Source organism: Bombyx mori, chromosome 18, assembly GCF_030269925.1.
Source record: "Bombyx mori chromosome 18, ASM3026992v2".
NCBI classification, from domain to species: domain Eukaryota; kingdom Metazoa; phylum Arthropoda; class Insecta; order Lepidoptera; family Bombycidae; genus Bombyx; species Bombyx mori.
Genome location: NC_085124.1, coordinates 393,791 through 418,183, shown reverse-complemented (window position 1 = coordinate 418,183; position 24,393 = coordinate 393,791). Strand labels below are relative to the sequence as shown.

The 24,393-nt window shown below is 45.9% G+C and overlaps 2 protein-coding genes and 1 long non-coding RNA gene across 12 annotated transcripts; 1 reads left to right on the top strand and 2 right to left on the bottom strand.

Moving 5' to 3' along the window:
• Window positions 1-670: 670 nt before the first annotated feature.
• Window positions 671-13,465, bottom strand: LOC105841601 (protein charlatan). Of its 5 annotated transcripts, none has more exons than XM_062673545.1 (8): window positions 13,265-13,465; window positions 4,796-4,990; window positions 4,091-4,358; window positions 3,680-3,868; window positions 2,475-2,651; window positions 1,728-2,378; window positions 1,419-1,657; window positions 671-1,249 (listed from the first exon to the last, which is right to left on the bottom strand). In XM_062673545.1, exons 3-8 carry the CDS (start codon window positions 4,325-4,327, stop codon window positions 931-933), a joined length of 1,812 nt encoding a protein of 603 aa, XP_062529529.1. In that variant the 5' UTR covers window positions 4,328-4,358; window positions 4,796-4,990; window positions 13,265-13,465; the 3' UTR covers window positions 671-930. The 5 variants fall into 5 exon arrangements, with proteins under 5 accessions (XP_062529529.1, XP_062529530.1, XP_037873095.1 ...); XM_062673546.1 differs by lacking the exon at window positions 13,265-13,465 and adding an exon at window positions 5,754-8,522 and having other exon boundaries at window positions 2,475-2,636; XM_038017167.2 differs by lacking the exon at window positions 13,265-13,465 and adding an exon at window positions 5,754-8,519 and having other exon boundaries at window positions 4,091-4,414.
• LOC101735551 (regulator of G-protein signaling 20) lies at window positions 12,250-22,417 on the top strand. Of its 6 annotated transcripts, none has more exons than XM_012690190.4 (7): window positions 12,250-12,681; window positions 16,936-17,024; window positions 17,722-17,730; window positions 18,196-18,285; window positions 19,277-19,338; window positions 21,614-21,780; window positions 21,915-22,417. In XM_012690190.4, exons 2-7 carry the CDS (start codon window positions 16,936-16,938, stop codon window positions 22,086-22,088), a joined length of 591 nt encoding a protein of 196 aa, XP_012545644.1. In that variant the 5' UTR covers window positions 12,250-12,681; the 3' UTR covers window positions 22,089-22,417. The 6 variants fall into 6 exon arrangements, with proteins under 6 accessions (XP_012545644.1, XP_012545645.1, XP_037873106.1 ...); XM_004925884.5 differs by having other exon boundaries at window positions 12,579-12,877; XM_012690191.4 differs by lacking the exon at window positions 17,722-17,730 and having other exon boundaries at window positions 12,252-12,877.
• On the bottom strand, window positions 17,876-21,987 carry LOC134200537 (uncharacterized). The gene is made up of 2 exons (XR_009975498.1): window positions 21,855-21,987; window positions 17,876-21,283 (listed from the first exon to the last, which is right to left on the bottom strand). It is a non-coding gene; the product is annotated as an uncharacterized LOC134200537 (long non-coding RNA).
• Window positions 22,418-24,393: the final 1,976 nt, after the last annotated feature.

The window sequence follows — 24,393 nt, the reverse complement described above, 5'->3', positions numbered from 1 at the left end:
TTTTACGTAAGTAGGTAGGTAGGACGTCTTGTGAGTCCGCACGGGTAGCTACCACCACCCGGCTTTTCTGCTGTGAAGTAGTAACGCATACAGTTTGAAGGGCGGGGCAGCCGTTGTATTGTAAAAATTAAGATCTTCGAACGTATGTCTCGAGGTGCGTCACAGCATTTGCGTTGTAGAAGTTTATGGGCTTCGATAACCACGTAACATCAGGAAGGCCGCGTGCTCGTCCATCTAAGCAATAAAAACAGTTTTAATTTTGGTGAGATACGTTAAGGTACGTGGTATGTAGTGAACCATGGCTCTTATATTAGTTCCTGAGAGAGATGACGGGACCTCCCGCCTGCCGGTTCGACAATATTGCTGCTCGAGGATGGAGTGCCTCTTATTGCTCAAGGCGCAGCACTCACACGGCGAAGGTCTTCAGCCTCTTCCTCACGGCGCCTGCAGACTGGATCGGTGACAAGATCCAGGTGTGCAGTGGGAGTGGTAAATTCTCAGTACAGCTCTCGACCTACCGCGGCCCACACTCGGTCCCTTGCGCCCAGAGGCTTGGGGGCCCGCGACCGCCCCCTGCCGCTCGTCCGCGACCTTCCATTTCCTAAATTCATTGTCACGTAAAGAAGGATAAAGAAGGATAAAATTAACAGGTGTACAGTAAAACAACTTATCAGTGAGATCAATAAACTTTATAATCAATGTTCTGCACATAATTCTTTGGTGAAACATTAATCTAACATATTATATTTAACGAATTTACTTAACACTTAGAATTAACGGCGTCGTCCTGGGAGATTAACTAAGTACACCGGCGCGGGAACTGTACGTCAGTACTTGTGACCCGCGCGTCGCTCGTTCATTGCGACCGACTTTATGGAAACTTGAAGAATAAATGCGATTTATGCCAGTCCGCCCCGGGGTCCGGGGGCACTAGTAGCGCAGGCAGTGGTCGTGGTGCAGCGGGGCCGCGTTCTCCTTGTCCCGGGCGTACCCCGCGCCGTACTCCAGCGGCGCCGCCTCGTACTCGTCTCCCGACCCGTCCGACGCCTCCAGGTACCCGAACAGCCGCGCCGCCCCCGCCGCGCGCCGCCGCCCCCCCGCGCCGCCCCCGCCGCCCGCCCCCGCCGCGCCCCCCGCGCCCGCCTCCGCCGACAGCTGCACGCCGCCCGCCGGGAACACGCCGCCCGCCGCGCCGCCCGGCGCCCGGCCCACGTTGATGGGCACCTTCAGGTTGCGGCTCTCGACGTGGCTGAAGCAAACGTACTTATGCAGAGCGATCGTCGGACGTGGAACCTACCCGGGCCGCCGCACCCTTCGCGCGAGGATCCACAGCTCCTATGATAAAGGCGCTTTGCGTTCGACTCTCGCACGAATGTCTACTGACCATTTAAATGACACAGAAAATTGGGCGTACTCACTGCGAGTCGCGAAGGTGAGCTGCGAGCTGGTGCTGGTCGTCCGCGAGGAACGGGCACTTCCCGCAGGATTTCTTGTTGTGCACCTTCTGCACGTGCGTGGCCAGCCGCTCCGAGCGCGCCGCCTTGTACTCGCAGAGCGCGCACGCGAACGGCTTGAGGTGGGTGTTGAGGTGCCGCTTCAGGCACCAGTTGTCCACGCCGGACCAAGCGCAGTAGCAGCACGCGTATCTACGCTCCCCCTGAGATTTCCAACTCATTTGATGAGAAGGCTTCACGTTAAAGAAGCCAATTATTGAGAAATACCAGTACCTTCCGTCGAGCGGGCGGGATGGCGACGGCGGGCGCGGCGGGCCCGGCGGCGGCGGCGGCGGCCGGCTTGTGCAGGCTGGCGGCGGCCGCCGGCTCCGCTTTCGTTAGAGGAGCTCGCTCTATCTTGACCACCGACGGCACCACGGTGCGGTACTCCGTGACCACGGTGGCGGCGACGGGGGCGGGCGGAGGTTCGGCGGGCGGCTTGCCGTAGTAGTGCAGCGTCGGCTGCTGCTGGGCCTGACTTGGGGTCTGTTGTTGCTGCTGCTGCTGCTGCTGCTGCTGCTGGTGCTGCTGTGCGGGTTGCGGTTGTGGTTGCGGCTTGTTGGTCGCGCGCCGAATGCGGTTCAGGTCGTAGGGTTGATCCCGATGCATGCGCAGAAAATGTTTCTTGACGTGATCGGCGCGATTAAACTGCTTCTGACAGAGGTAGCAGTGGAAGGGCTTTTCATCTCTGTGTATATTCTCGTGTCTGGTGAAGAGGTCGCGGCGGTCGGTAGCGTAGGGACAGACGCCGCACACGTACCGCTTGCCGCCGTCCGGCACCGCGCCGGGCGCCGCGCCGCCGCCGGACCCCGCGCCCGCGTCGCTCTGCGGACTGTCCACGCTCCCTCCGGGGTTGGAGCGCCGGTCGTTACGCATAGATTCGACCTGGTAAAGAGCGCAGTGTAATTACTTCTACAGATACGTAGGGAAACAAGGTCGGCGTGATGATTTCCCGATACGTGTTGAAAAGGTTGCACTTACCTTATTCTTCAGTCTCTGCAAGTACCGCGTGAGGTCGTCGAGGGCGGGGTTGTCCCGCAGCAGCTGGTCGGCGGCGGCGGGGTCGGAGTGGTGGTCCCGCGCGAGGTGCTGGCGGACACTGCGCGCCCAGCTAGACGCGAACCCACATCCGGAGACCGGACACTGGAATGCACGCGCCTGCAAAGTTACAGCTTGCTCTCAGACTAAATACAGTAGTGAACCGGTGCTGTCGGCTGATGTGCTGGCCAGACAGCCACTTTATGTATTATAATATGTTATACTTAGAAGATACGTGTTGCGATAAACGGGGAATGAGTGAACCGCTTCCGTAGCCGAATTACTAATACTATGTACTTCAAAACAATATAAAAATAAGATTAGTTTGGTAAAATACGCTTTTATTGCTACTCTGGTCAGACGAGCCTACGGGTCCGCCGATGATGAGTGGTTACCGTCGCTAATGGACTTCAACAATGCCAGAGGTAAAGACAAGTCGCTACCTATTACTGACTACTTAACGCAAGCCTTGTTTGAAGCAGGACATGTAGCGCTCGAGAAACATAGTGGAGCTCATTCCAAACACTAGGTGAACGCATCGCTTCTGGGTAGTATGGATGAACAGCTACGGGAGCGCACGGCGCGATGATAAAAACGTGATGAGATCATTTTGAACAATTCCTCGGAGCCATTCCCTGCGGAATATACGGTACACAACACAGAGAAAACCGAAGTCCTTCCGTACCTAGAGGCTTATTATTATTATTTAAATAGGTGGACGAGCTCACGGCCCACCTGGTGTCAAGTGGTTACCGGAGCCCATAGACATCTATAACGTAAATGCCGCCACCCACCTTTGGGATATGAGTTCTAATGTTTTAGTACAGTACCTACAACGATTGACCCCAAACCAAAAGGCATTACTGCTTCACGGCAGAAATAGGCAAGGTGATGGCACCTACCCGTGTGGACCCACAAGACGTCATACCACCAGTCTATTCTGCAGACTATTCAAGCCGAGACGCATTACTGCCTGCTTAAATCGATATTTACATAAAGTAATTCCCACTGTCCGTTTGTGATAATTTCTAAGACCGCATCTCTTGTAAAATTGGCATACGGCATGAGAAGAATGCATGTTACGACGCTGTTTCTTCTTCGTAATACCTGTTGTGTTAAATACATTATAACGCATTAAAGTGTTTTACCTGCGAGTGTGTGCCGAGCCAGTGCTCCGCGACCCTGGCGAGGAAGCCGACACAGTCGCAGTGCGCGCACTTGAACAGTCTCTGCGCGGGGTTGTACGCGGCGATGCGGGAGTGCGCCCACGCCAGCGGCTCCTCCGCGGCCGTCCACCGATCCTCGGCTGTAGGGTCGATGCGCGGACTGAAGTTCGCCTACACATTTATTCGTGGCTTAAACTTTATCAGACGAGAGAAATGCTTTAAAAAGGCCAAAACTGTAAAAAAAGCTGTTTTTGTTTTTAATCTTTCAATATACCTTCACCTACCCAAGTAAAATAAGTACACAGAGAGGTACAAAGTGTAAATTATTTCGAATCTATTTATCGAAGTTATTATAAGTAACGAGTGTCGGTGACTACTAATATAGTTTAGAACCTGCAAGATCCCCGGGGGCGGGAAGCCGTTCTGCATGAGGGCGGCAAGGCCCCAGGCGGTGATGTGCTCTTCAGGCCGCAGGTCGTCGTCTAGGTCGCGCTCGGCTGCTGGAAACTCCACGCCCACCACGCCCACTGTTGCCTCCTCGCCGTACAGTTTCTTGGTGATCTCCTTAAACATGTCTTCGCAGTCCATGCTCAGAGACGCTACGCTGCCCACCCCCGAGCCGCTATCCATCTCGAACCAATCTATCTTCCTGTCTTGTTAACTGTCGATCATAACGACTCTTTAGTGACGGCCATCACGCATCCGAGACCTCCTCACCTATATTCATTGAAGGGAGTGCATAAAACGAATTAAAGGGAACACCTCCCTGAACTCACGCCTGTCGCTGTTAGGCGTGGGGCCCCCGCAGCCCCCGCCGCCCACTGTTGAACCCCCCACACCCGCACCCCTTTCCGCGTGTGCCCCCTTATTCACTTTCGATCGGTCATAATCCTACTCAACAAAAAGGCAACAATTCTTACAAAACCATCGACTAATTTAATGAAATACTACAGTTTGATCAGTAGGGTACGACTTTAATAATCATCATCGTTAGTTACTGTTATCGGACGAGAACAACAAGTAAAGTTGTTCGAATTGAGAGTTTAGTTATAAGCGGCGTGGGTACGGGTCGAGGCTGGCTCGGCTCGGCGTGCTCACCTGCGCGCGGAGTCCGTGCGGGCTGCGAGGCGCGACTGCCGCCCGCCGCCGCCCGCCCCTCGTATTGACCGCCGCCGCCCCGCCGCCCCCCGCCCTCACACTCGGCGCCCCGATAGCCCGCCGCGCTGCCTACAGCCGAGCGCCGACGTCGATAATCACTCTATCGTGTGCCGTTTTCCATATCACTGCGGTATCCTATAAAATATGCCTTTGAGTTTCACATATTTACTCCTGCACCGTACAATATAACATGTAAACAGTCTATAGGTACTCTTCTGCTACTACTATTGCAGTGTGCGAGAAATCTTGAAGTAGGTAATCAAATTGGTTGAGTCTCTTGCTCCGAACTTTGATTTAGATATAAGCCACACGTATTTGCTTACAATAAATGGTAACCGGCGCGGCGGACGGTGTGAAGTGTAGACACAGCGCTTGTAACCTTGTTATCATTTCCAATCCACAGCCGGAGCTCAGAGCGGTCCGTTTTATTTATGTTTCGGCATAATTTATGATAATCCAACCCAGCTACTTCTATTGATAATTTATTCATTCAAGACCGAACTCTTAAACGTTTTTTTTCCTTTATTTAAGGAGATTATTCACCTAGTGAATATGCCACTCCATTGTGCAGCAAAAGAGAGTAACAAAATAATTATATAAAAAAATAAAGGAACTGTTATCGTCTCTGAAGGCCCACCAAAACTATTTTATAAAGTGATTTAGCCATTTCGGATTCCAAAAAGGCTAATACGTAATTTACACCTCCAACTTGTCGAAAATCTGTATATTTGCAAAGAATTGTTGTCTCAAATCATCGTTCCGCGCACACTCCAGGATAATGTGAAAAGCATCTTCCACTACATCACAAACTGAACACTTGGGAACGTAAAATAATCAATTTTCTTATTCAGGGTAAATCTAAGAGGAAAGGTTCACGAAGCTTAATCAGTAAACGTACCTATACTATTACATATAATAATGTTTTCGCTATACTCTAGTAATAGTATAGCGAAAACATTATTTATTTTCTCAATTTTCTCATTATTCTTTGTGCGCTCGCAACCACAAGCGAAGATAGCTCGAGCGTCGGCTGAGTTTTGTGTGAGAGACTTCGGATTGCGTTCAATTAACGTCACGACAATACTGAAATGAACTGAGGGATCGAAAAAATTATTTATACTCATTTTTTATAAGTTGTATTTCAGACCAAAAAGGATCCGATCAGGAGATAAAAGGTATGATGTTGTTTCAAGTCTTTAGTTGTAGAAGGATTTAAAAAAAAAAACAGATAAAGTTTTTTACTGTTTTTGGAAAATCAATAGTTAAATTATCTTCTTTCGAGTCGGCTTTTTCATTTCTCAAAGTCGTGTCTAGTTTGAAATGTTGACCACTCGATGCATTATACTTCCCCACGTCTTCCTGTCCTCGGCGGTCTTTATAGCCTCGGTTATTGGGAGGTCAGTGAGCGTCTTTACCAGATCAGACCAGTGGGTAGGTAAGCGTCCGCGTGATCTTTTTATTTTACGGCTCAGGTGGGTGGACGAACTCAGGACTCACCTGATGTTAAGTGGTCACCGTTGCCCATAGACATCTACAACCTAAATGCCGCCACCCAATTTGAGATATGAGCTGTAAGGTCTCAGTTTTAACAGTACCACGGCTGCCCCACCTTTCAGACCGAAACGCATTACTGCTTCATGGCAGAAATAGGTAAGGTGGTGGTGGTACGTTACCCGTACGGACTCGCAAGATGTCCTACCACCAGATCTTCTTCCGTCAACCTGATCAACTACCATCAGGTTATCAGGGTCTCTACGAACGAAGTGACCGAAGTACGTGAGAATACGTTACAAGCAGATAGCGGACTGCCTCGTGGTAACGCCGAGCTCCTTGAGAATGAAAACTTGATCCGGCGTGCAGTCCATGGACGCAACATCCGCCTCCAACACCACATTGAAATGAAATTAAAAACATAAAAACAAACACTAAATCATAAAAATTCACAAAATGACTAAATCTCAGCATGAATTGAAGTTCAATATAGGTACCTTTGACAACCCGGCGAATAACAATTTAAAATTCTTAGAGAAAAAAGGATCACGTTTATTGCTTGTAAACAAGACATTATTGAAGAGAACATTGTTTTAAAAACTTCTCTCACTTTAAGTTTTAAATAATCTTTTCATCTAGTTTCAATAACAACGGTGTTAAAGAAGCATCTCCTTCAGAAACCCTTTACACTTACCTTAAACTAATAACATAACATAAAGGGGATGGCCCATTTTAGGCCCAAAGCGGACAATAGATTATAGAAAAAATACTTAGTGCATTAATTTTGTCATAAATAAATATGCATTTACTTTCTTGCAAATAAGCGCCACTACAGTTTACAATAAGTATTTTTAAAAAAGTAACTCTATTGAAAAAACAAGGATTTTTATTTTTGCGGGAAAAATATTGCCAGCTTCAAAACCTTTTACGTATGAAGTAAATATTTTGAGTATATAAATAAAACATATAAATAAATCATTTTAAGTATTATCATTAATCAATCGATTTTAATGGATTTTATGCACATAAAATAACATGGAAGACATACCCATTGGACTTTAACTTGTAACTATACTTGAGACCTTAGAACTTATATCTCAAGGTGGGTGGCGCATTTACGTTGTAGATGTATGTGGGCTCGAGTAACCACTTAGCAACACCAGGGTGGCTGTGATCTCGCCCACCCATCTAAGCAATAAAAAAAACTTTACTAGTATTGTTATTTAAATATGTACAACTAAAACAAAAACATAAAAAATAATGTGTACTCGTAAAAAAAAGATTAAGATATAAATCAATTATCGGTTATTTAAAAAAATAATCGATATATGAATTTCATGTAATTATTTTTCTTTATACTGACAACACTGAATTTAATCTGACTGACTGACACTTCGCTTGCTACTTGTGGTGTTGTGCTTGCGTACAAAATGGATGTGTTTTGATTTTTCTTCGATTTATTTTACTTTTATCAATAACGTTTCATACTACGACTAAAAAACATTGTGTGAATTGTGGTTTTACCCTGACCGGGATTTAAAACCGTGTATATGCTCTCTTTTGCTATTTTTAGATGATACTAATTGTGTATGAAGATGAAGAAAATATAGATATTTTAAGAATTAAGTTTGTTTTTTATACCCTATTGGATAAAAATACATTAGGAACATCTCAAACATTAAGTAAAGAAAAGTTCTTGAAGTATCTCACAATCCGACACTTATTTATATCGAAAATTAACCTCAAAACGAGTTTTCATTTTTATTATATTTTTTATAATAATGGCGTCAATTTCAATATATTTTTTAGATATTCAATACATTTAAGAATTTGAATCAGTACATTTTTATAGTAATATTTGATGTCCATCTTGGGCCTAGCACACTATGGAGATTGGGCAATCCCCTTTGGCAGCATAAATCATTTCCGTTAGATGAATATAGTAAGTAGCACCTTTCATCAGCAGAAATAGAAAAGCACTCATTTGTTAAAACTACTGTGACTATATATTATATGTTCCTCTTCAAACGATATGCAAGAAAGTAGTTTACGGTACGCAGCGGTTTGACTCTGCCATTCTTGATATCTCTGGGCGGCCGCAAACACTATCAGTGAACCGAATGCAATATTCAACCGCGATAAATAAATAAAATAGTTCGCCGAATATCTCTGCAGTTGCGTCCTCCTATGGTCTATGCACATAATGTTTCCGAGTATTGAACCGGCCACCGGCTGCTCTCGTCTTGTGCTCCGACCACACGAGGTCCGAACTGTAGCTGAAGGACACCGGTTAGATATTTACCTTCTTACCCTAAATGCTTATAAAAAACGCGTCGTAACACATCGGAATTGAACCTCTACCTTGTGTTTAATTTATTTATTGCTTAAATAGGTGGCCGAGCTCACGGCCCACCTGGTGTCAAGTGGTTACCGGAGCCCATAGACGTCTTTAACGTAAATGCCGTCACTCACCTTGAGACATGTGTTCTAAAGTCTCAGTTCTAACAGTACAACAAGGTGGGTGTGGGTGTTTCAAAACAACACTACAGCCGGTTAATAATTTCTCACGAACAGAACACGGAGTCGAGGCGGTCGCGCACCACGTCACACGTCACACATCACCTGTGCTGTCTGTACATACTCGTATATGTGCGTACTCGTAGAGGCGGTGCAGTGGAAGTAATGAGCAAGTTTTTATTTTTATTTTTTTATTGCTAGAGAGTGGACGAGCTCACAGCCCACCTGGTGTTAAGTGGTTACTGGAGCTCATAGACATTTACGACGTAAACGCGCCACCCACCTTGAGATATAAGTTCTAAGGTCTCAAGTATAGTTACAACGGCTGCCCCACCCTTCAAACCGAAACGCATTACTGCTTCACGGCAGAAATAGGCGGGGCGGTGGTACCCACCCGCGCGGACTCACAAGAGGTCCTACCACCAGTAATTACGCAAATTATAATTTTGCGGGTTACATTTTATTACACGATGTTAATCCTTCACCGTGGAAGTCAATCGTGAACATTTGTTGAGTACGTATTTCATTAGAAAAATTGGTACCCGCCTGGGATTCGAACACCGGTGCATCGCTCAACACGAATGCATCGGACGTCTTATCCGTTAGGCCACGACGACTTCAGCGTCCGCGCTGGAGTCTTGCAGACGGAGCTCGTTCATTCAGTTACGCCATTCAAAGAATTTGCCAAAGTTGCCGCGATACTTTGTATCAAATAGTGAATTAGTTCGTTATGTTAGATCTAGTTTTAATTCATAGATGGGCATTCAGGCGGGTCGGGCGACGATGTCATCTGAAGTTCTGATGCAATGAGACAGCTGCTCGCTGACTTGGACGAACAGTATTACTGCGTGCGCTCATTTATGTCAATAACATATTCACGAAATATGAACTCACTAGCTTTTGCCCGTAACTTCGTCCGCGCGGAATATTTCACAAAATATAATGCTTTCTTTTAGAACAAATTTGGTTAGCATAAAAAATGTTATAGTGAGCCAACCTTAACATATAGACATATGCTGTCGCGGACTTTTTTTAGATCTTTTAAAGGGGAATAATTCTGTCGTACATTATTTTAGCGAAACTTTAACCGTTTCTGCAGCGCACACAGCGGACGCTCTTAAAAGGTAAAAATAACCCCGATTTTGAAACATTCTTTATTGGTGCTCCGCTTGTATTGGTCTTAGCGTGATGTTATATAGCCTATAGCCTTCCTCGATAAATGGGCTATCTAACACTGAAACAATTTCAAATCGGACCGTAGCTCCTGAGATAAGCGCGTTCAAACAAACAAACTCTGCAGCTTTATAATCTTATACATAAAATTCTCATGTCACAATGTTAGTTACCATACTCCTCTGAAACGGTTTGACCGATTTTTATGAAACTTTATATGCATGTTCAGTAGGTCTGAGAATCGCCTACTATCTATTTTTCATACCCCTAAGTGATAAGGGTGTCCACCCATAACATTTATTTTTATTTTTGGACTTTTTTTTTGTTATAATGAGGCGTTACCTAGGTATGTGGTTGAATGTTATTTTTATACTCCCTAATCGTTCACATGGCATTTACATGGCAATTGTGCTGCCAAGCCACCTATACTCCTCCGAGTCGTGGTGTGTGTACCGCCGCCACATTCGCACTCTGGATCGCTTCCACCTTAAATGTCTTCGTGCCATCATGAAAATCAGATGGTCTGATAAAGAGCGAAATACCGAAGTCTTGCGACGTGCCAATGTTGGTGGCATTGAGACTTATTTAATGCGTCGGTAGCTTCGATGGTGCGGTCATGTATCACGCTTGGCGGAGGAGAGTGGCGAAGCGCATCTTCTTCTCTGAATTGCAGGATGGTAAGCGAAAGCATGGCGGACAGCTCCTGCGGTACAAGGATGTCGTGAAACGACACATGAAGAGATGTGATATAGAGCCCTCTCAATGGGAGCGCTTGGCCGCACAGCGGCCAGAATGGCGCAGGATGGTGAACAGCAAAGTACGCGAGTTCGAGGATCAGCGTAAAGCTGACCTTGATTACAAACGCGACCAGTGGAAGGCCCGCCCAGCTGCTGCCACAACCTATAATTATGAGAACGGCGTGCTTACGTGCCCTCAATGCGCAAGGAGTTTTGCCGCGAAGATAGGCTATATAAGCCATATTCGAGCGCACGAGCGCCAAATCGACGGATAGGAGTCAAAGTGGTCGCCATGGCCGAAATCCGTCGGATGAATCATCATCATCAATCGTTCACAGCACTACATACCTCTTTCACTCATTTACCACATCCTTACACACTTACAATAAGTTACTTTTTTTCTACACTAGAAATTCCCTAGAAATCTTATATATGGCAAAACAACGTTTGCCGGGTCAGCTAGTATTAGTACCTATAGATTAAAACGCGAGTTTGTTTGTTTTGCATAGCTCTGTAGGCAGCTCAGTGGCTGGCAGCGGCTGGACTGCGTGGCTGGCAGGCGCGCCGCATGTCTGCATACAATGACATTATGGCAATAAATAATAATTCAGGAAATGAATATCGTATCGTAGCGATATCGTATCGATTGTGGTACGATGTTCGCGCACACAATGTGGTGTGACGTTTTCGGCTTCGGTTTCGGGAACGGCTATGTCGTGCTGTAACCCGAATAACGCGTTGAGGACTGTGGGGGAAGACTAACAAGCCAACCAAGTGATGTGGTTCACAGATAAATTTACTATGATCAGCGCTGGTTGGACGGAGAGGTCACGGAACACACTGAACTAACTGTTTCAGACATTTTGATTTGCATTTTTATTTTCTTCTAAATACTCGTTGGAGAAAAATATGTTTTCAATGCACATTCAAACAAAATGTTTCCGTTTCGAAGCGGACCATTCGAACGGCTCTTCCTGATATAGAATATGTTTAAAGAGTTAAGTAAATAAGAACGTACTACTTTACAATGTCTAAATAAACAGTCTCGGCTATTTTGCCGCCGCGCTGCCGGCGCTGCCCGTCGCATCCCACGGAATCATGTAGCTCACGTGTATTTAGTCGTGTTTTTGCGAAATTGTCTTTCATTCAAAGCGGAACTCACAAAGACATTTCATTATTGTACTTGTTCGTCTCGTAGCCGATATTATTAATAAACGTGAGCTGGAGCTATGATTTAGATAGATACATTAATTGTAATGTATGAACAAGGCATCGGCAGCAGAGACACCGGCGCGGCAAGTGTATCTCATGGAAAATTGATTTTGTGTGTGTTGCGGAATCAATGAAGTGCGTGCTGTGATCGAGGGGTGAGGTGTCGCGCGCCCCTACGACGTAGCGAGCGGCGTAGCAGCCCTCCGCCCCCGCCCCCCGCGCGCACCGCACCGCGCCCCGCACCCCGCACCGCTGTCGGACCGCGCATATGCTTCGCGCCTTTAGTCGCGGCCGTTCTTCTCGGAAAATCTGACGGATCGTTTCCGTTCAGACCGGGAAATCGAGCGTCGTTTCCTGGTCTTCAGGAGATGCTCGGCTGGGGATGCGCTCGCCGCTCCCGATTGATGCAGTGATCTCGGAGTGTCCGATCCGATCGAACGCGCATTGATGTCGTGCGCGTGTCGTCCGAGTGTAAGGTGTGAAGCGTTGCCGATCGGTCCGGGAGGGGTCCGGGCGAGGCTCGGTGTCGGCGCGGCACTTCATTCATAGAGCGGGGCGGAGGGGCGGCGGGACGGCGCAGGGCGGGCGGAGAGTCAGTCGCGCGCCGACCGCGGCCCGTGTCCGTGCAGCCATCTCGGGCGGCCTCGCATGCCGCGCCCGCGCGCCCGCTAGCGCCGGGCTGGCCGCCGCGCGCAGGTGAGTCCCCTGCATCGATCTGTCCGCGCTGCGCATGTGCCCCGCCCGCCCCGCGCACCCTCCGCCGGCGAGCTATTGACCCGCCTGCATCGCGACCTGATATCTGCCGATCGACGAGATCTCGTCTCGTGAACTCATCTCTACGGTGCCCCGTGCTCGTCAAAGTGGAGTCTTTTACCCATCTGTGGATCGGCACGTACGTACGGCGGGCGTCGGCTCCCACTAGAGCCCGGTCATTAGTTTGATTTGACGACTTGCAGACAGTGCAGACAGTGCAGTAGTGGGGCGGTGTCGTGACGTAGTGCTGTGCCGAGTGTTGCTGAGTGGTGCCTAGTGGTGTAGTGTTGCGGCGCGAGTGCGGAGGGCGGCGCGCCGATATGGCTGCGCACGCACACCACGCTCGACAGGCGCATGCACACAGGCGCGCTCTCAATGAGGACGTGCTATAAATACCGCGCCGCGCCCCGCAGCCCGCGACCCTCACCTACTACCCTCCAAAAATGTTTATTTTTCGCGTGTCTTCGCTCATTTCCTTGCATATTTAGTCGTTCGTGCCAGTGTGCTCTACAACTACAGCACATACCTCCTGCAGCACACGTCCCTCCCCCACGTGCTGCCGTAGTCTTCCAGTACCGTCTGTGGCATTCACTGAGTTATCAATGACATGTTCGACGACTCGTTGTGGTAGATAGATTGATGTTGTCTTTCAAATATATTTTATCGGAATTTAAAATTTCATCCGATTAATTAGTGCTGCATTGGTATCTTATCTAGGATTATAAAACTTCGTATTTTGTCGAATACAGGGAATGATATCTGAACTGTATATCTTTATGCGCTAATTGCTTCAGCGTCGGGAAAAATTGTTTAATTCATACATTTCTTTACGTTCAGTTTGATAATTTATTCAGAGTTTTGTTCAAACACATAAAAAGCTTTAGTCCAGTAAAAATGGTTATTTTCAAACAGCGAACTGAATGTTGTTAAACGGCCTCCATTGAAAGTAAACTGAAGCTCAGAATATCGCAGCCGGAGGTACGAGCTGAATGTATGCCACGGACGCGCCACATCTCACCTTTGAATCGATACGATTATTTGTTGCAGCGCGGATATTCGTACAGGGACGGAGCAGCTTGTCTTAGCTTCGGCACTTTGGTTTCAGGCGCCTGAATACACGTGATGACGTGCAAACATCGGGGCCGCGCGACACGCCATCCACACGATCGCTCCGATAACTCAGATACACAGATAAACTCAATAACATTACCCCATTTTCATTGTTCAGATATTGAGGACAGAATAAAATTTACCTCAATAATAACAAAAATAACCTTTAAGGATGCCACCTCGCTGAGAAGTACCTCTTATGTAGCTAGGGGCTCGTTAGAGAGCTTGCCCGCGCCCGTTGAGGCCTGCCCTCGACGGCGGCGCGGCTGAGTCACGGGCCGGCGCTGGCCCGCGGTCTCGCCGACTGTTCCGCCTCTATGTATATTGTAAATAGTTATTTTTGGGTCAGCACATGTCTCACAGCGCCCCGAGCTAGCCACTCGATGAGCGACGGAACACATATTGACAGCTAAACATTCTTTCACTATATTATGACAGCTTTAATCCGCGATAATCACGTTATTTATTATAATACAATCCGCGTAAAAATGCGCAAGAGAATGATTTGTATAAAGTGACATTATCACTGGTTTTATTAGCATTGTATGTTTGTTTGTCCTGCAGGCGGTGGTCTGTCGTGTATACTTTAATATTATTTTGAAGACCGGTGTTTGTTCCGTATTCTACATTATTTATTAACTGAAGTCTAAGGCTTTCTGTAGCTCTCCACGGTTGTTAGCTGGAGCTGAAATAAACATTTCAAATTATTGATTTTTCTAAAAGTCATTTTCGAAGCTAGCTACACCTCGGATGTGGAAAATAAACAATTATGTTCTTGCTGATCGATTTGGAACTGTGTTCCATAACTCGTAGGTAGCTACGTATTGATTCAACGAAATAATTCTATGAAAGCCGTATCTTTAGTTGTTCTTGAATCTTCAATAAATTGAACGAGAAGCGTGAATGATATGACGTCATGTGAGTGTGAGAATGGAGCGGCAGTAGAGCAGGACGAAGCTGTCTGCGATCCTATACATCTCGCTCCTGTCTCGAAGCAACCAACAGTTCTGGTTAAAATGGAGAAGGATGATATAAAGACCAGCTATTAAGTATTAGGATATTATTATTTATTACGATTACTTGAATTTTTGTATTTTGATTGACACAATCTGAAGTAAGTTATAGGAGTATGGAAGTTTTAAATATTTAACTAACATTCCTATTTTAATCATGATATCTCAATTGAATCTTTCAGCCGAGTTCTATTATTATTTTGAGTTTCTACTCATATAACATGTTGTGTGTCGTCGTGTCGACACAATAATATGTCGTTCGTTAGGAAGATTTTTGTGTTGGGTGATTGTTTGTTTGTTCTGTGGACGGTTTGATAGGTGCTCGGGCTTATTGTCATGTTTCAAACAATTTCGGGGATGAATCTTTTGACCGACTGTCAATGATCACTAGATGTTGAGTCTGAAGATCTGAGTGGCGAGGACATTTTACGAGTTTTTGAGAAGCGGCGCTGGTAATGGCTGGTATAATGGAAGACGATGTGATTGGTCGGTCGCCTGTCGCTGTCGTGTATCCAACCCGTATGGGAACTGTTCTTTGCTCTTTATGCAATACTAGTGTGCTATAGAATTGACTCTAGAAAGAAGTCGCAGTTTTTCTCACGCTTTGTAGCTTGTTACAGTTTTTTGTTCTGTTATTTTAATTGAAGGAATATTCACTGTTTTTCTTTATTGATAACAACAAAGTTAACGTCTGTTTTATGTTCAGAATTTCGAATAATATTTTTAGAGATATTCGGAAATTCGTGTAAGAGTAGTTCGCAGCGCCGCGGCGCCGGCCATCGCGAGCCCGTCCTTGAACTGATGTGTGTTTGTAAGGAATTTAGTGTTTTCACTTCTGAATATTTGAGTAGAATTTTTTGAATTTGATTCACAGAAAAATATGTACTTAACAAAACGTTGTCAACAATATTTGTTACGTTTTCGTCGAATCACGAGCACTCAAAACACACGTCAAAAGTCGAATAGGAATTAGCGGGAGACTGAAGTAGGAACACCCAGTGAGGCTACTACTGGTAGTAGTTACACGCAGTAGTAACAATTCGAGAATATCGAGAATATTGGACCTGGATTTTATTGAAGTGAAACTTCTTTAAGCGTATGAGGGTAAAATTTTTACAGAACGTCACGCAGGTATGCATCGGAAGTGACATCAAACTGTTATTGAAATTAAGTACTTTTGTCAAATGTCTGTAGTAGTAGTTGTTGTATTTTTCCAACTTGAAAGGCAAATGTATCATACCATACAGCCTAATATTTTTTAATTTTTTTGTGAAAAATGTTAATAGGAATTGAAATGAAATGAAAAGAATTTGGAACATTAATCAAATAGCATGAAATTTAATTAGTCAATTCAATAGGCAAAATATTAGTCATTTATAATTTAGAAATCTAAACATAATGTAACTGTCAATACTGAGGTTTGAGATTGACATTTGACAGACTTTTGGCAGGAACATATCTTCCTTTTTCCCTTCCTCGTAAGTCTCGGAAATCTAAAGTTTTAGATTTGTATAAATATAAGCAAGACTTATAAATTAGTTCGCCAAAAAAGTTTCACTTCTGACATGTGTACTTTGTACGCACGCACTTTTTTATTAACTAGCTTTTGCCCGCGACTCCGTCCCCGTGGAATAGTAACTTTGGCATAACGCTAAATTTTACCCCCCACTTCATTTACGTAGAAAGTAAAAATATTTTGAAACATTATTGATTGGTGCTCCACTTGTATTGGTCTTACCGTGATTTTATATAACCTGTAGCCTTCGTCAATAAATGGGCTATTTAACACTGAATGATTTTTCAAATCGGACCAGTAGTTCCTGAGATTAACATGTTCAAACAAACAAACTCTTCAGTTTTATAATATTAGTATAGATTACATAGCCTGGTAGACGAGTTCACGGCCCACCTGCTGTTAAGTGGTTATCGGGGCTCATAAATGTCATAATGCAATGCCCCTTCTGGCATTTGAGGTCGTAATGCGTAAATGATATATTGATCGCGGAAGCGCGAGTCTGTCGCTCAGCCCTGGCCGTATGTTGTGGATGTTTGTTGACACTGAGTGTTGTTACAGATGTGCAGCCTGGCGGCGCTGGCGCGCGGCTGCCGGCCCGCGGCCAAGCCGTGCTGTCTGTGCTGGTGCTGCTGCTGCTCCTGCTCCTGGTACGCATCGATACCGCGTCGATACACTCACTCACACACACCACACACCCGGGGCGCACGACGGTCACCGCTCACGCATGGCTCGACCGTTGCGATAGACGCATACTACGTACATAATATTATACTATTTTTTTTTATTGCTTAGTTGGATGGGGACGAGCTCACAGCCCACCTGGTGTTAAGTGGTTACTGGAGCCCATAGACATTCACAACGTAAATACGCCATCGACCTCGAGATATAAGTACTAAGGTTTTAAGTATAGTTACAACGGCTGCCCCACCCTTCAAACCGAAACGCATTACTGCTTCACGGGAGAAATAGGCAGGGTGGTGGTACCTACCCGCGCGGACTCACAAGAGGTCCAGTCAAAAGTAAAAATGAAATCAAAAATATCAGTTCTCTAGTCCAGTGATTATCCCAACCTTCGAACTGGAACGCATAACTGTAGCGCGATAGAAATTGGCAGAGTGGCTCAGCCGGGCTGGCTCATAAGAAGCTTATGAAGCAGTTATGAATATACGGGCTTATTAAAAAGTGTTCTCCTTTTTCCTGGAAGTCGCTTGTGAACACGTGCTAAGAATAAAAGTTCCTCGTTTCAAAGTCTTGAAGCGTAAATGGTAGGCGGCACACGAGCAGCAGTTAACAACTTGTTAATAAAATAAGCTTTGCATAATATCTCGTCCTATTTTGTTTCAGGGCTAAGTGGTAAGTGATGTAGAGCGCATGTAGAGCACTTGTAGAGCTCCTGCAGGTACCGATGGCAAGTAGTCAGATTAGGTAAGGTCAACTTGGTTACAGGTTCTATCACTTGTAGCAATCAAATGTAATTGTTCAATTAAATAAATAAATATTTAAATTTCACAAGGCTATTTTATAAGGTTTCTAACTTATTAAACATGAAAATGTTAAAATGAACGGTTTTTCTCAATCTCCTTTCAATTTCATCCAAAACAACACCGGGGCCAACTGAGGACCATTACCAGTTCCCTTGTAGACTCCGTCACTCTTGATGACAAACTTTTGAACTTTTCTGCTTGTAGTAAAATGGAAATAGCTTCCATGAACTGTTATTACTGGATCCATCCTGTGAGCTGTAGGTAGTACCCATAGTAGTGTAGTATGTCTAAAAACGGTAGGGCTTCTAATTGACCCGTATTGGTTCTGTCACAGTCTGGCGGCGCGCGGCTCGGAGGCCGGCCCCGGCAAGAAGCCTCCCGAACCGGGACCACAGGAACCCCTTCTACAGGAAGGCGACGCGCCGTGAGTACACGCACTCTCTATACTCGTCACAGAAGCAGCGGGCAGACGTACTCTCTCGATATTCCGATTACTATTGATAGGTCTATACCTCGGTAGCCTGCCACCTATACCTTAGTCTGGCGAGGAGCATGGCTGGTATGATATGGTATGCGACGAAACTTTTCATTTTTCATTGCATAGGCAGGCGAGTTTATGGCTCACCCGATTGTTAGCTATAATTGGAGCCAATCCACGTCGTCAATATTACGCTGTTACTGCCCATCTAGGACCACAAACATTGATGAGATTTATTTTCTTGTTACTCATCTGGTAAGATGGAGGTCGGCTAGTGTTGTGATGCATATGCGCCTCACGACTGGAATTGTTTTTTTTTGTTGCTTAAATGGATGGACGAGCTCACAGCCCATCTGGTGTTAAGTGGTTACTGGCGCTCATAGACATCTACGATGTAAATGCGCCACCCACCTTGAGATATCAGTTCTAAGGTCTCAGTATACTGCTTCACGGCAGAAATAAGCAGGGTGGTGGTACCTACCCGCGCGGACTCACAAGAGGTCCTACTGTCAGTAATTACGCAAATTATAATTTGGCGGGTTTGATTTTTATTACACGACGCTATTCCTTCACCGTGGAAGTCAATCGTGAACATTTGTAAGAACATATTGTAGTTGTTGAGAACGGACAACTAGGACAGTCAGCCACAGGGACTTTCAAGTGCCTGGTCTCTGCGCAACCATGTCGAAATCAAAAGCTGCCCTGACACCAGTGGGGAGAATGGTTCCTAGTTCGCTGCTTGCACGTTGCGGGGTCAGTCGGCAGCTAGTGGGTGTTAGCAGTTTCAGCAGCAGTCTTAGCAGTCTCAAAGATCGGGCACATTATATATGCCTTCGGTAGTGGGTGCTATAGTTAAGGAATCAAAGATTAGAAATGTGTTAAGATTGTAAGTTTTGTTCGTTTGGGACGTGTACTCAGTAAATATCGTTGGTTGCAGGCCATCGCTGGAGGAGATCCAAGGCTGGGGGCAGTCGTTCGACCGGCTGATGCGGAGCACCGGTTCGTTTTATCAACTTGTTAAAACTTGAACAATGTATCCACAATGTTTTTTTTTTTTTTTTCTTAGGTGGGTCGACGATCTCACAGCCCACCTGGTGTTAAGTGGTTACTGGAGCCCATAGACATCTACAACGTAAATGCGCCGCCCACCTTGAGATATACGTTCTAAGGTCTAACATAGTTACAACGGCTGCCCCACCCTTCAAACCGAAACGCATTACTGCTTCACGGCAGAAACAGGCAGGGTGGTGGTACCTACCCGTGCGGACTCATAAGAGGTCCTACCAACAGTATAAATTTGTAACCACCAGTAAAAATTGAATTCTACACATACATATACAGTTTTGAACAGACAAATGTCGTGGTTCATTTGTTGAGAACTGCCGCCTTTTGATCCGCCCTGTTAGCGTACCGTCGTCGCGGTGACTCTGAGCCTCGTGTGAGACTGTGAAGGGACAGACCTCATGAACCTGTGGTAGACCGAGGTGCACCAGACGGTGCGATGCTTGTTATCAGCGTAGCTATCAACCTTATAGTCCTTCATACCATCACCGCACCCCCGATTACTCTCTTTAGTCAATCCATACCCTGGGGCAGGAAGGTCAAGTACCTGGGCGTTACCCTGGATGCATCGATAACATTCCGCCCGCATATAAAATCAGTCCGTGACCGTGCCGCGTTTATTCTCAGTAGACTCTACCCCATGATCTGTAAGCGGAGTAAAATGTCCCTTCGGAACAAGGTGACACTTTACAAAACTTGCATAAGGCCCGTCATGACTTACGTGAGTGTGGTGTTCGCTCACGCGGCCCGCACACACATAGACACCCTTCAATCTCTACAATCCCGCTTTTGCAGGTTAGCCGTCGGAGCTCCGTGGTTCGTGAGGAACGTTGACCTACACGACGACATGGGCCTCGAATCTATACAGAAATACATGAAGTCAGCGTCGGAACGGTACTTCGATAAGGCTATGCGTCATGATAATCGCCTTATCGTAGTCGCCGCTGACTACTCCCCGAATCCTGATCATGCAGGAGCCAGTCACCGTCGACGCCCTAGACACGTCCTTACGGATCCATCAGATCCAATAACCTTTGCATTAGACGCCTTCAGCTCTAACACTAGGAGCAGGCTTAGGGACCTCGGTAACCGTACTCGTCGAACTCGACAAAGAGTTCGCCGTGCAACCTAACCCATGAATCAGCTCGCTGAGTTTCTCGCCGGATCTTCTCAGCGTGTCGCGATTCCGATCCGGTAGTAGATTCATTCGCGAAGCAGCTACTCTTGAGTTGTTAGGTCTCCTTCGGAGGCGCTCGGGTAGCTGTTAGCAAATCCCACCCCTCCTGGCTGAGCCTTTGCTCGCCCACCTGTCCTGGTGAAACTGGAAAGGCCTCCGGGCCACCAGTAATGCTTCAATCATAAAAATAAAAAAAACCATCACCGGTAACAAACTTAGCACGAAGCATGTCTGGAGCGGATACGCAGCGTTTATAAGAAGTCATCATTTACCATATTTAGCTCATGTACAAACAAAAATTAAAAATGTACACTTATAGAAAAAAGTACCTAAATATGTCTAAACTCAATATTTCGTTCTTTAAGAAATCTCACCCAACGGACCCGCCATCGCGTTGAGTAGTAATTAGAGGTGATTAGTGTATTAGTATGTGTAGAAAAGATGTATGTACTAGTACTTCGGCCACGAGTAAGCATGCGAATGTAAATTGTTAAATAGTCTCATGAAAGTCGAAGGCTCCATCAAATCTACATACGGTTATTCCAAATTCTTAGGTTCTGCAGGAATCGTGATAATTCTGACGCGTGGTATCAGAACGCACCCAAATAATATAGCTTGTCACTTGAAAGCACAACTAAAACGATACATCATTATTTTATTCACTTTTGTCGTTACGTTTACTAGACGAGAACATGCGTAGCACCCCTGCGGAGAGAAATTAATCAACTAATTAACATAAGTTGCCGGAGGTGGCTCCCAGGAGGAGATCCTGTATCGTTGGTAGTCGAACTGACTGACCGACTGACTACACTGGGTTTCTGTCTCGCGTTTGGGATTGAAGGGTAGGGCAGCCGTTATAACTCAGACTATACTGAGACTTTAGAACTCATATCTCAAGGTGGGTGGCGTATTTACGTTGTAAATGTCTATGGGCTCCAGTAACCACTTAACACCAGGTGGACTGTGTGCTCGTCCACCCATCTAAGCAATAATAAAAGAAGCGTGATGTGAAGTAAATGTGTGATGCGGTCGCAGCCGGCAGGAAGGTGTTTCGTGACTTCCTGCGCGGCGAGTACTCGGAGGAGAACATAATGTTCTGGCTCGCGTGCGAAGAGCTCAAGCGAGAGACCGACCCCGACGCCGTCGAGGAGAAGGCGCGCTTTATCTACGAGGACTACATCTCTATACTGTCCCCTAAGGAGGTGAGACTTGCCTATCATTCTTTAAAAGTCTACGTGGTCTACGTACGCTACGGGCTACGCTGTGGGCTACGTACGAGGCTCAAGTAATTTGTGAACCGTAGACTGCGGGTCGTGAGAGTTGTTGTGTGTTCCAGGTGTCTCTCGACTCGCGGGTCCGAGAGATCGTGAACCGCAACATGGTGGAGCCCACGCCGCACACGTTCGACGAGGCGCAGCTGCAGATCTACACGCTGATGCACCGCGACTCGTACCCGCGGTTCGTCAACTCGCCGCTCTACAAGACGCTGGCGCGGCTGCCGGAGCCGTGACGCAGCCGCCGGCGCCGCCCCCGCGCGCCCCGGCGACCCCTCCCCTGTAAATAGTTTCGATATACATTCATTTAAACGGGTACTAATTTTGTACATAGTTAGGTTAAGTGTGAGAGTAGAGACGGCGCGCACTCACCGCCGCCGCGGCCACTTCGCTGGTCCACCGCCAGCCCCCGCCCCTCCCCTCCCTCGCCCCCGCCCCCGCCCCACTTCGTCTCCGCAGGCGCCCGACGTGGCCGCCCCTCGCACGTCTTGTTAGAAGCAATAAAGGTGGACCAATTAAGTTTGCCGAAGAGTCAACGAATAAATTTGTTCATGTACGACTGTAACTATTGCTGTTTTATTGAATAAATCTCCTTATTTATTAAATTTAAATTATATTTTTTATTATCTTGTTTGAACAGACGAGCTAGCTGACCTGATTTTAAGCTATTGCTGGAGCTTTTGAAGAATCTGACTATCTACCGTAACTTTCTCAAGATAATATTTTAGCTAAATCAGTTCAACGGATTATGCTTGAATGCAATGATTGCTCAATTGCTCAAGCAATGGCTTCTTTTTGATGTGAAACGTGGATGAGATCACACATTTTTTCCAAAGATAGTAAAACACTTTTCCTTAGGAATGAGATGTTTTATCGGGGTAACAGTAGCGTATGTCACTCTGCTGATTTAATACTATTACTTTTAAAAATACTTAACATGTGAATCCGTTGCTTCGCGGTAACGTGAAAAAAGGACATCAGACGAACAAGCAAAGAAACACACTTTCACACTTTTGCGTCGTGGCCTAAAGGATAAGACGTCCGGTGCATTCGTGTTGAGCGATGCACCGGTGTTCGAGTCCCGCAGGCGGGTACCAATTTTTCTAATGAAATACGTACTCAACAAATGTTCACGATTGACTTCCACGGTGAAGGAATAACATCGTGTAATAAAAATCAAACCCACAAAATTATAATTTGCGTAATTACTGGTTGTAGGACTTCTTGTGAGTCCGCGCGGGTAGGTACCACCACCCTGCCTATTTCTGCCGTGAAGCAGAAGCAATGCGTTTCGGTTTGAAGGGTGGAGCAGCCGTTGTAACTATACTTGAGACTATTTTTTTTTTTTTTTTTTTTTTTTATTGCTTAGATGGGTGGACGAGCTCACAGCCCACCTGATGTTAAGTGGTTACTGGAGCCCATAGACATCCACAACGTAAATGCGCCACCCACCTTGAGATACAAGTTCTAAGGTCTCAAGTATAGTAACGACGGCTGCCCTACCCTTCAAACCGAAACGCATTACTGCTTCACGGCAGAAATAGGCAGGGTGGTGGTACCCACCCGCGCGGACTCACAAGAGGTCCTACCACCAGTAATTACGCAAATTATAATTTTGCGGGTTTCATTTTTATTACACGATGTTATTCCTTCACCGTGGAAGTCAATCGTGAACATTTGTTGAGTACGTATTTCATTTGAAAAATTGGTACCCGCCTGCGGGATTCGAACACCGGTGCATCGCTCAACACGAATGCACCGGACGTCTTATCCGTTAGGCCACGACGACTTCTAAAACTAGACTAGAACTTATATCTCAAGGTGGGTGGCGGATTTACGTTGTAGATGTCTATGGACTCCAGTAACCAATTAACACCAGGTGGGCCGTGAGCTCGTCCACCAATAAGCATAAAAAAAACTTATACCTAATGCATGTTAAAAATTACAAACATTAAATAAAATAAAATTAAAATTGAAATTAGTTTTTTTTCATTTAACATATTTATGTAATCAAAATATCTACCATTATTATCTATCTATCTATACATTGCTGCCATCTATAATAATAAGAAGGTCATGTACCTATACCTTTGCGATAGAACTCTGGTGATCTAGATTTTACAAACTGTGTGAAAGCAATTTTAACTGCCTCCTGGGAAGAAAACTTTCATCACGTAGAAAATTGTCCAAATTAGCAAAAAAATCAAGGTCTGGCGAATACGGAGGGTGACGAATGGTTCCTAATTGCAGTTCCTGTAGAGTTAAAATTGTTTCTCGTGCTGTATGAGGTCTCGCGTTATCATGGAGCAATAATGGTGAAGGTCGATTCATGAGTCGGGGTTGTTCACTGCAAGTTTTGCTATCATTGTTCGGAGTTCGGCACAGTAGACATCTGCCGTTATTGCTTGACCAGATCGGAGAAAGCTATAGTGAATAACGCCACGCTGAGAATAACGCCACCAAACAGCTACCATTACCTTTTTATTGGTAAGCTTTGCTTTAGGGCCCTGTTGCGGCGTTTGACCTGGGGTCAGCCATTGC

What these genes read in the sequence shown, in the direction of transcription:
- LOC105841601 (XM_062673545.1), bottom strand. Translation starts at nt 4,327, where the DNA reads ATGGATAGCGGCTCGGGGGTGGGCAGCGTAGCGTCTCTGAGCATGGAC. An exon ending in TGCAGAGACTGAAGAATAAG is followed by an intron (nt 2,379 to 2,474) that starts GTAAGTGCAACC and finishes GCTCTTTACCAG; the next exon opens with GTCGAATCTATGCGTAACGA. An exon ending in TCCCGCCCGCTCGACGGAAG is followed by an intron (nt 1,658 to 1,727) that starts GTACTGGTATTT and finishes TGGAAATCTCAG; the next exon opens with GGGGAGCGTAGATACGCGTG.
- LOC101735551 (XM_012690190.4), top strand. Translation starts at nt 16,936, where the DNA reads ATGTGCAGCCTGGCGGCGCTGGCGCGCGGCTGCCGGCCCGCGGCCAAG. An exon ending in CCGGCTGATGCGGAGCACCG is followed by an intron (nt 19,339 to 21,613) that starts GTTCGTTTTATC and finishes ATGCGGTCGCAG; the next exon opens with CCGGCAGGAAGGTGTTTCGT. An exon ending in CTATACTGTCCCCTAAGGAG is followed by an intron (nt 21,781 to 21,914) that starts GTGAGACTTGCC and finishes TGTGTGTTCCAG; the next exon opens with GTGTCTCTCGACTCGCGGGT.